At 35.3% G+C, this 12,034-nt stretch overlaps 1 protein-coding gene across 1 annotated transcript; it reads right to left on the bottom strand.

The window, feature by feature from the left end:
- Positions 1–6,758: 6,758 nt before the first annotated feature.
- LOC130512485 (uncharacterized) lies at positions 6,759–9,608 on the bottom strand. Its single transcript, XM_057010532.1, has 2 exons — positions 9,043–9,608; positions 6,759–8,058 (listed from the first exon to the last, which is right to left on the bottom strand). Exon 2 carries the CDS (start codon positions 8,054–8,056, stop codon positions 7,130–7,132), a length of 927 nt encoding a protein of 308 aa, XP_056866512.1. The 5' UTR covers positions 8,057–8,058; positions 9,043–9,608; the 3' UTR covers positions 6,759–7,129.
- Positions 9,609–12,034: the final 2,426 nt, after the last annotated feature.

The raw sequence follows: 12,034 nt of genomic DNA, 5'->3' as shown, positions 1-12,034 counted from the left end.
AACGATTGGATGAATTTCATATATCATATTAGCATTGGTATAGTTGCGTCACATATGATTTGGAAAACCAATACACAAATGTTAGCAAAATAAATAGTAGGAGCATAATACGTAGTTACGGTAAATTTCAATATTACATCTGAATAATAACTACAATACATGCATATTAACCTTTTATTTATATAGCTTTACTTAAAATGTATATACGTATAAAAATAATTCCATTAGTATTCTTTTATTAAACTATAACAAACCTAACTTCCTAAATCCTAGCAACCAAATATCCACACGAAAGCATACATGATATATATTATAACAGAATGTTAAAGAATATTGTGTTTAGTTCTAATAAAATGTGAATAGGTTCAAACTTAAATAACAACATTTTTAAGTAGATAAAAAGTAGGACTCTAAATTAATAGAATAGACTATTCAAAACTTCTAGGAATAGGTTTCTTGAAAAAAACTTGTTTCAAAACCGGTTGAATTAGTGTTTTAAACATGTTAAGAAAAATGGGGCCAACATATGCATCAAGCAGTATTACTTAAAATGTATAGAACTATAAGCATTTATAACTATGGTTACTTATCATCTACGCTTATATACAAATCACATGTATCTTTTGTTGTTCCAAACGAGCATGGATTTAAGATACACGACTTGCCTAGAAGACAACAGTATTACTTTACCCTAGCCAATTTAATCGGCAACATGGCAGATCAAAGCATTTACAAATTTGAGAACTGGACCGAACATTCAAACCAAGATATAATTTGCCTTTATTTAAAACCCGAAAATTAACATCATTAATTCAAATCTAAAAGTACTATAAAGTAAATCATTAGACTAATCTATATATTCTCCATGAATTATGATTTTCGTAAAAGTAGAAATCAAAAGTTAAATCAGACTTGAGATTCTCTTATAAAAAAACACGGGTCATTCTTTCAATTTAGCTTAAACTAACAAATCATTCCAAATTAATTAAGAGGAACAGTCAAAATCTTTATCGTTAAAAAAAATAGACGATTTAAAGTGAGAGTATGGAGGAACAAAGGAATGATCACTTTCATGTAGACGGCGACGGATTAATATGCTGGGAGATAACCCTCCATGTGACTTATGTTCGTTACTTCGACCATTATCATGGCTTCATTCTCTTTGGCTTTTTCCCGCCCTCGTCTTGTTCTTTTCATATTTAAGTTAATTGATACTCAATAGAGCAAACCGAATCGGTACAAAATCCTAACTGGTAGTATCAAACCGGTTCTTGGGACAATGAGTTCAATAATATTAAGCATCGATCATATCATCTAAATAGCTGAGCAATGATGGCCCAGCTAATTAAGGTGGCAGGGATATATAACACACTTTTGTCTCTGTTACGACATGTAAATAAGTGATCAAATCAACAGTATCCATCAATGCTCGAATGTCTTTTTTCTTCCTGGATTCTTTTGGTATGTGGAACCATTCTAGCTTATTTACTTAGAAACAAATCAAACATAAAATAATTATAAACAGACTGGTAAAATTTAACCTACTGTTTTAATTTACTATAGATTTAAAGCCACGTTACATACGTCATGGTCAATTATTATTTTTACAAATATTTTGTAACCACAATTTTTACAAATATTGATTATCCAATTACGTTTAATGTTTTTTCATATAATTATTTGCACGTCCATATATATGACACTAATATGATAATATACGTTTTTTTTTTTAAACCTAATATACGTTTCATAGTTGAATTATAATACTTGATAATTAGCCTGTCTCATTTGTATTATCATTTGGTTATTCTGGTTTACAACTTGAAAATCGCACCCTTCCCTCAGGTGTCAGAGCTCAGATCATCTTAAAATGTTTATAAAAAGTAATGACGTTACTGTCTTACATCTCTGCGTACAGAATTTATCACCAATAGTCAGTGGAAATGGAAATGGAATAATGGGCAGATGGCAAACCTCCGAAGTAAAATTTTCATACAAAATTCTAAGATGCGGAAATGGAATAATGGGCAGAGGGCAAAGCTGAAATTGGTTTTCTTTTCGGATCGAGGACTAAATGGTTGATGTTAGTAATGTTGTTTGACTAAGTGGCAAAGCTAAACTACAAATACAAGCACAAGTTGCGGAAAGATAAGAGAAGGGATTTCACATGGACATACCTCAAATAGTGACAACAATCTCCCACATTTTATAGTTATTTCTCATACTTTTGCATCTTTGTTTTCCTTGCAAGGGAACATTTGCACATGTTCTTATTTTCTTCTTGTATTTATAAAATAAAATAAGAGAATTTATCTTTCTTGGATGAGATGAGGCATGCGTCTACCAATGGAATTGTGTTGTGGGCGATATTAGTAGAGTTAGGTTCATGTACAAGGAATCGTCCATGTGTTGATTGTATTGTCCCATTATGACCCTAAAACAAATCTATATAGCTTGACCCCAATAAGTTTTTTTCATTATTATTTACATATCTGTATGATCCAATTGCGTAAGATGAACTGCAAAACATCAATAGATTTATGTTAGAAAATATTAGTAGTTTTAAATGATGTTTTACTTTTTCATCAAAAGTCAATAAAACATAATAAAAAATATAAATGACCCAAAAGAGCCATCTTAGACTATGCAGAAATACTCGTTGAGAGACCACTTATAGCTTGATATATTAATATTATGAAGTAATTATTATGTAACCCTACACCATTTCTTAATATGCAGACATGTATAAGTTTATGGTAGGCAATACATTCAATTAGTTTGTCTTGGTAGCTAGTTCAATTATAGAGAGACTGGATGGCATGTTCAATACGTGTTCACAATTCATCTTCTCAAGATTATTATTACCTTCAAATCATATGTTCAATCATTCATTGGTGCAACAATTTAGTCCTTTGTTTTTTCCATAATCCTAATGAACATTGTACATTTGTTTTGTTTTATTTAAACTTTTAAGTGCAGCAAAAACTGTATCTTTTACGATGGAAATCATTTTATATATTAAACAAAAAATATTAAGTGTTATGTTATTATATCTTTTTGAAAGATGTTATTATTTTTTTGATTAGAGAAAATATCGAATTAGTAGAAATTACTATAATGAGTGTGATTTTACAAATTACGACTGATGGGTCCAAGCCTCGTTTGGACTTTTGTTATTATCATATGTAAACATTAGTACAAAAACCAATCATAAGCGTTTTTCACATGGAAGCTGCTCCTCAATCATGTCTTGATTTTGGATCCATATATGCACATATACATATTTTAATTTTGACTAAACAATACTATTCGTTAATTTGATATATACTATCTCAAGTATGATGACATCATATAGGCAAGACGCCTTAGCGGTCCTGGACAGAAGCGGTAGAAGCAAATGCTCCCAGCCCTTGATAAAAACATAACTTTCGATTATTTATCCAAATGTTATCAGTAGCTCGTATGGTTAAAGCTGATGTTTCACTCAAAGGTAGTATAGGTTCAACACCACTTAAATTTTTTATTGTGATTTCATTCCAATTTTTTAAAAAGCTTTTCAGGATCGGATCTGATAATCATACATAAATGATATTGGAAGTTTTCAAAGCTCTCAAGTCAAATGATAGTATAGAAAGGTTGTCGAACCACAGAGAACTAGTGATCTATAGCACCAAGAATACACAAACTCTCTTAATCTAAGCAAACGAGAAGATTGATGATGGTAACAAAGCTAAGATCCTAGAAATATAAACAAAAGTGATCTCAAATCCACACTAGAAAGAAGTGCAAGAACTAAACTTTCAACCAAATGATAAGGTAGAATCCATGGGTTTAAGGTAATTGATCCAAAGCAATTTCCAAGTAAATGTGTCAACTTTAAGAAACCACAAGTCTTTATAGGCCTAAAACACACTCAAATAGATTAATCCACTCCCGTGACAATAATCCCTATGCTAAACATGCTTAGAACATCAACTCCCGTTGGCCTAAAACAAGAAAGCATGCATAAATCACAAGTCTATTAACCATCTAAGCTCCCTTAACAACAAATTCCTTTGGCAAGGTAAACAAAAAGCTATACTAAGTTCATTCAAGCATTTTAACAAACACCTTCCGGGCTTAAAATAGCTTAAGATCTAGATGAGATTGATCAAGTCTAATCTAGCATTAAGAACACTTAGCAAGCATAAAAACTAGTAGATTCAACAATAAACACCTTAACTCTTCACTAATCATCCTAGATCTACCTAACCCATGGATTCAAAAAGAGTCTACTCTCTAATCTTCATGAGAAACCTTAAATCCATATGAGATTCAAGGTTAATCATGTTAATGATTAAGAGAAACAAGATATAAGATGAAGAAAATCCTTAAAATGATTAAAATGTTCAAGCTTTTACAAAATGAGGCAAAGTCTAGAGTGAAAATGAGATACCTTAGGGTTTTTAGGTCTAAATCTATTTATAGAAGAATGAAAATCGAGCTGGTTCAGTTGAATTAAACCGGAGTCAAACGGATTAAACCGGAATAAACCGGTTAACCAATTGAAATCTGGTCTCTTCTTCTCCCAGCGGCCTTGGCATGTCGCTCCACTTCACCGCTGCAAGACTCGTGATCTTTGACGTAGAATTTCCCGAGCGGGTTATGCATCCCGTTTCACTAAGCCGCTCTGGAGCTCGTTGGTTTCACAGCGACGTCTCATCCCCGCTGCAACAAACCACTCCGAACCCGCTCTAACTCGAGGTTGCAAACCATGGTTCGTCGTTCTCTATCCTCCTCATGCTCACCGTGACGCTTGCGGCCAAGCTTCTCAGCCACCGTCAATGTCACAGTCTTCTTCTTCGTGGTTGAAAACGGAGCCACCATGAATTGAAGCTTCTCCGTCGCGTTTCCTTCGTGGCCAGAGATCGTCATCTGTCTCACGGTGGTGGTTGAGATCGTGTTCTGGCCAGAAGCACCGGACTCGCCCTCTGCAACTCCGGTCGTTATCTCCGTCGTGGCTAAGCTTCAGATCGAGAAGCTTGACAGATCCCCAATGGTGGATTCTAGTATATTTGCGCATCTGGCCCTTCAACTTCTGGTTATTTACACATCGGCCCTAAAACTATTGAACTTGCAGAAACGTCCTCAATTTAGCCCCAAAACTTCCAATTGTGCACTTTAGACCCTGTGACATGCAAATATGTATGCAAATGCAATATATACATCTTAATGCATCCTAAAATGATTAAAATGGACTAAAATATGAATCTAAAACTTAATAAAATCAAGAGATATCAACTCCCCCACACTAGCTCTTTACTTGTCCTCAAGTAAATTTTCAAAAACTCAAGGAGGAGAGATATAAAAGTGAGAGCTCATCACCAAAAGAAACTCTTCTTAGCCATCAACATGATATCCTTATATAATCATACCAAATAGCAAGAGCAAAAGCATTTTCCAACTCTAACTTCTCAAGGCCTATTATAGCTCCTTTGATCTCTACAATCATCATCAAGAATCCACATACACACCAATCAACCAACTCTCACATTCATTAAGCAAAATCATAAGTGAATTCTTGCAAATGGTCAAATGGTCCAAATCATTTGGTTATGTAAGGAAAGGCTTTAGTGCAAAGTGAAACAAGAGATTTAAAAGGATCTTTCAAGGTGGTTTACTCTCAAAACAAAGTAGCTTTGACATTGCACATAATATATCTAAGAAAAGGATCAACTCATGCATACAATGCTCAATCTCCATTGTCCTACCCTTTTCCCAAATATTCAAATTACACCTTTATTCCCAATGCCAAACCCCACTCTCTTCACTCACCCAAAGATTTCTAAAACACTAAAGAACACTTTATCACTTAGAACTCTTTCTTTCTTTTGATGTCTACTAGGGAATTTCACACTTTTAAACACTTATTAGCTCATACTAACATTTGCTAGCCTCCTTTCTTTATTCTTTTTTTTTCTCTTTTTTTTTTTTATTTGGGGGCCAAGACTTTTCACATTCTTGAGCTAGACTTTTTCTTTTACTTATCCCTAGTGACTTAATCTCTTTTGAGCTATAAGAGTCTACCCTTTCTTTCACCACTTTTCATACTCCCAAGATCAAAGTTTATAACACTCCCATCCCATCCTAGAAGCTAGACAACATGAGTCTTAAAGCTAGCAAATAATGGAGACCAAGCATTGTCGATCCCAATACTCTCAACATTATGCACATGTAAAGCTTTCCAAAAAGACCTCACTCAACAATCAATGATGGCATGAAAGGAGGGAAGGGTTTTTGGGAATGGACTACCACTTGAGTTTGTCAAAAAAATTGGCAAAATAGGTGAGACAACTCAAGTGTGTATAGCCATGACTTAGTACACAAAAGACCATAAGCAAGAAGCATTAAGTTCATTCAAGTCAAATAAGATTGGAGTTGGCTTTAAAGATGAGAAGTTTCAACAATCAATGAGTTTCAAGAGGAGTTTCAAGGCTCGAAGTCTACAAGTTGTCAAAAGAGTGCTCAAGCTACTTGTCATGATTACAAAGGGTATCAAATTGAGTGCTTAGCATGAGCTCTTTACAAGGTTGGCTCCCAATGCATGAATGCAACCTATATGCTTCTATACTCAATCCTAAAGATGCAAATGAAACATGATATGAATCTAAATGCTTGAAAATTTTCAAATTTTTTTTTTTTTTTTCAATGCAAATAAGTATATACAATGCAATGCATGAGACTCATGACAAGTAAACAAAACAGGAAACAATGTGAGATAGTAGACTCTCCCCCAAACTTACTTCACACAGTCCCTTGTGTGATAGTAAGCTCAAAGAAGAGATCTAAGAGAAAGAAATAAATATGAGAACTAAAAATGTACAAAGTTGGAGTGGCACATACTTGGAGTTATTGGCTGAATTGGGTGGTAGAGGACCCTTGGCCTCATGTTTGTTTCACCGGTAGACATGGGCTGAAGTGGAGATAAAGACTTCTCTTATCTATAGATAGACCCATCCTGAAAATCTCAACCATACTTATTAAACAACCTAAAAAGAAAGAAAGATAAAGAAATATATACAATGGATAAACATGGGACTTCCTCCCAAGTGAGCTTGTTTTAAGTCTCTAGCTTGACTTTGTGTGCTTGCTAATCATAGGTATCAAAAGGCTGAGCCAATGCACCTTTGGTCCTTCTCCTACAAGAACAAGAAACCAAATGCGCAAAGGAGCACACTACTGTCCATAGAAAATAGACAGATTTTTCATCAAAGAGCTTCACTAAAGATGTATCATGAATCATGAGATGCTCTTTGAGGTTCAAATGGTCATGAGAATCAAATGCATTTGGTGGAAAGACAAAGTCAACTACATGTTCAAAGGAGGTTTTAACAAAGTAGTCAACTCTATCTCCATCAACTGAATAAAACACAATGTTCACATTCTCATGATTATTTTTGACAAGGGGGTTTTCTATCTCAAGCAAGAGCTTATCCACATCAAGTTCATCCCCTATATCAGCAAGAGCAAGAAGAGGTCTAGGTTCATTAAGAATCAAAAACTCAGATTCGAGATCAAATGAAGCACATAGATAGCTCTTGTCAAAACAAACTTCAATATGATCTCTAGCAAGCTTTTCTATTCTCAACTCATCTAGTTTCCTAGTTTCATATATCAGATCAAGACATTCATTGATGAGCACAAGAGAATCATGATCATGGGCAATGTTTTCACCACAAGGCAAGCATATTTTCTCAAATTGAAGTTCTAAAATGGAAATTTCTATACCTTCCAGCTGGAGTGGTGGAGCCCAATCCATTACCTCTTTAAGGTCATAGGCAACATTAAACTCATACTTTGTAACTTCCCTTCCTTCAAGCTCTGCTCGATCCTTAATAAGCTCCAACCGGATCCTTCGTGCTAGGGATGTCTTTGCCGACCCCGGGTACTCCTTCTGAAGCTCATATAACATCACAAGTTGTGCTGGTGTGAGTATACTTGCATCAAAGTCATCTTGAATGTGATATTCAAATGTGTCTTCCTCTTCTTGTGGCTTCTCATGGTAGCTTAAAGCCATCACTGCAAGAACAAAAGCTAGAAGAAAAGGTTAGTAACTATACAAAAGCAAAACAAAGCAAGAATATAAAGCTTAGTCTCAAGAAAGATTGAAATCCTAATGATAAATCTACTAGTTCCCCGGCAACGGCGCCAATTTGATATTGGAAGTTTTCAAGGCTCCCAAGTCAAATGCTAGTATAGAAAGGTTGTCGAACCACAGAGAACTAGTGATCTATAGCACCAAGAATACACAAACTCTCTTAATCTAAGCAAACGAGAAGATTGATGATGGTAACAAAGCTAAGATCCTAGAAATATAAACAAAGGTGATCTCAAATCCACACTAGAAAGAAGTGCAAGAACTAAACTTTCAACCAAATGATAAGGTAGAATCCATGGGTTTAAGGTAATTGATCCAAAGCAATTTCCAAGTAAAGGTGTCAACTTTAAGAAACCACAAGTCTTTATAGGCCTAGAACACACTCAAATAGATTAATCCACTCCCGTGACAATAATCCCTATGCTAAACATGCTTAGAACATCAACTCCCGTTGGCCTAAAACAAGAAAGCATGCATAAATCACAAGTCTATTAACCATCTAAGCTCCCTTAACAACAAATTCCTTTGGCAAGGTGAACAAAAAGCTATACTAAGTTCATTCAAGCATTTTAACAAACACCTTCCGGGCTTAAAATAGCTTAAGATCTAGATGAGATTGATCAAGTCTAATCTAGCATTAAGAACACTTAGCAAGCATAAAAACTAGTAGATTCAACAATAAACACCTTAACTCTTCACTAATCATCCTAGATCTACCTAACCCATGGATTCAAAAAGAGTCTACTCTCTAATCTTCATGAGAAACCTTAAATCCATATGAGATTCAAGGTTAATCATGTTAATGATTAAGAGAAACAAGATATAAGATGAAGAAAATCCTTAAAATGATTAAAATGTTCAAGCTTTTACAAAATGAGGCAAAGTCTAGAGTGAAAATGAGATACCTTAGGGTTTTTAGGTCTAAATCTATTTATAGAAGAATGAAAATCGAGCTGGTTCAGTTGAATTAAACCGGAGTCAAATGGATTAAACCGGAATAAACCGGTTAACCAATTGAAATCTGGTCTCTTCTTCTCCCAGCGGCCTTGGCATGTCGCTCCACTTCACCGCTGCAAGACTCGTGATCTTTGACGTAGAATTTCCCGAGCGGGTTATGCATCCCGTTTCACTAAGCCGCTCTGGAGCTCGTTGGTTTCACAGCGACGTCTCATCCCCGCTGCAACAAACCACTCCGAACCCGCTCTAACTCGAGGTTGCAAACCATGGTTCGTCGTTCTCTATCCTCCTCGTGCTCACCGTGACGCTTGCGGCCAAGCTTCTCAGCCACCGTCAATGTCACAGTCTTCTTCTTCGTGGTTGAAAACGGAGCCACCATGAATTGAAGCTTCTCCGTCGCGTTTCCTTCGTGGCCAGAGCTCGTCATCTGTCTCACGGTGGTGGTTGAGATCGTGTTCTGGCCAGAAGCACCGGACTCGCCCTCTGCAACTCCGGTCGTTATCTCCGTCGTGGCTAAGCTTCAGATCGAGAAGCTTGACAGATCCCCAATGGTGGATTCTAGTATATTTGCGCATCTGGCCCTTCAACTTCTGGTTATTTACACATCGGCCCTAAAACTATTGAACTTGCAGAAACGTCCTCAATTTAGCCCCAAAACTTCCAATTGTGCACTTTAGACCCTGTGACATGCAAATATGTATGCAAATGCAATATATACATCTTAATGCATCCTAAAATGATTAAAATGGACTAAAATATGAATCTAAAACTTAATAAAATCAAGAGATATCAATAAACGCATATGTTTTCTCTAGCCTATTTTTACACCACATTTTAATTTAAACCCATAAAAATTATTTCTTCGATATCTATCATTTTGAATGAGTTTTCAAAAATTTATTTATACACAAATAAATCTACATCTACATCGGCTAAATTCATACTTCTACACCTTAGATATTTTTGGTAGATGATTGGATATTAGAAATGCTGGCACTCAACTAAAATTAGGATTTATATGTATATACGTATTACATTCTCAACTTTTTTTTTCAATTGTTGTATTTTCTTTATAATTCTGACGGTCTGGCCAATCAATAAAATATATGATGTGTTCATCATTGGATCATTAATTGATCACAATCATTAATGATCATAATAAGAAGATTGGATTCAAAGCAAAATGATAAATACAGATAATAAGAAAATTAAGACCAATCTTTTTTTTTTTCAAAAAAAAAATTAAGACCAATCGATGGTAGTCTGGTGGTAAAAAAACTTAGAATAAAGTGTAAATCTGTCGGTCCTAGGTTCAAATTCTACTAAAACGAAGTTATTTTTGTTCGTCGAAGATGAAACTAGCACCGGAATAGTCCGCGGTTGTCTTTTTGAGAAATTAGTTGGGTTTCGCGCCAAAAAGCCCTCAAATTCAGTTTTGCTGGCTAGCGGAATAGAAGATGGGTTAATCTTTTTTTTTTTAAACACTGAAACATTTCATTGATGAAGAACAAGCTGATATACAAGGATAATACACTAAGCTACCGAGTATTGAAACTCCTAGAGACTTAAGCCAGCAGTAGAAAGAACATACTCTGGATACCATAGCCAGCAGAATTGAACAAATTCTCTGGAACCTAAACCAAAACATAATAAACACAAGCTAACAGCATAACATAATTGTAGAAACTAGATCAAATTTACAAAACACCCAAGTAAATGGATACACCTAAGGAGGAGAGAAGAAGTAAGCGCACACCCTTTAGCAGCAAAATTATTAGGGGATACTCTGCTTCTCATTATAATGCTCTGACCACCTGACGAGCCATCAGAATACGCAGAAACGGAAACCTTGAGGATGATGAAGACTCAGCTTTTGACAATCATACCTCCTCGCTAGGTGCAGAGAGCCGAAGCCCCAAATCCTTGTAGACGAACCGGAGACTGCATAACCGAAACAAGAAGAAGGCATCGCTCCAAGGATTGACCCGTCACAAACGACAACAAGGATAAGCACATCCATCCTCCCTTGGTAAATCCACCACAAGAAGCTAGCATCATCACACATGCAAATCGAAAGGACTCGAAAGGTTGAGACAAAAACAGTCAATAGAGACAGAGCAAAGCCGTAGAACGCCTCCAGAAATATCACCACTGACAACCCTCAAACTCGAAACCACGATCTACTAATCTAGATCTAGAAATATAATTAAATATGCTCAAAGATTAAACAAAAGGACATGCATGCTAAGATCGAGAGAAGAAAACAGAGACCCAACCGACGGAGGCTATGAGAGCCAGAACCGTCGGCCGGAAACGGGCTTCTGATGATAAGAGATCAAGAGAGAATGTAGAGAGATTTTTAGAGAGAGAAGTAAAGTTTAGCGATCCACCTCAGAAGATGGGTTAATCTTAGCCGATCTTTAATAGATTGGTCTGTTGTATGAGTAAGGGTGTGAATGTTACATGCGGGACAGAGAGAACGCATGGCAGGAAGAAAAAGATGTCACCACTCAGCCGATCTTTTTACCACTAATTTCTATAGATTAAATAATAATTAATTTCTAAACAGTGCAGTGCGAAGAGATTTATACACGAACCGCATGTAGAATTGAAAAGAAACAAATGTAGTGCGGTTAGTTGTACTTTGGCTCTTAAATGATATTTTCTTTATTTTCTTAAGAACACAGATAAATGATTTTATTGTTATTAAAAAGAAAAAAAAACTAACAATCCATATTTTATCTATATAATTACTATAAACTAAAATTTAAATGTATATTATTTACTTGTTGAAATAGAGAAATTCTTGAGAATAATTCTATTAAGTTTATTTTCACAAAATAGATTCTAAAGAAGAAAGTGATCAAAAAGGTTGTATTGAATGAAATATATATTATCTGGCTTCGATCAGATTCTCTTGGGCTTATTAAAACAATTGTT

This window comes from Raphanus sativus, chromosome 1 (genome assembly GCF_000801105.2).
Source record: "Raphanus sativus cultivar WK10039 chromosome 1, ASM80110v3, whole genome shotgun sequence".
Lineage (NCBI taxonomy): Eukaryota > Viridiplantae > Streptophyta > Magnoliopsida > Brassicales > Brassicaceae > Raphanus > Raphanus sativus.
This window is presented reverse-complemented; position numbering and strand designations above follow the sequence as displayed.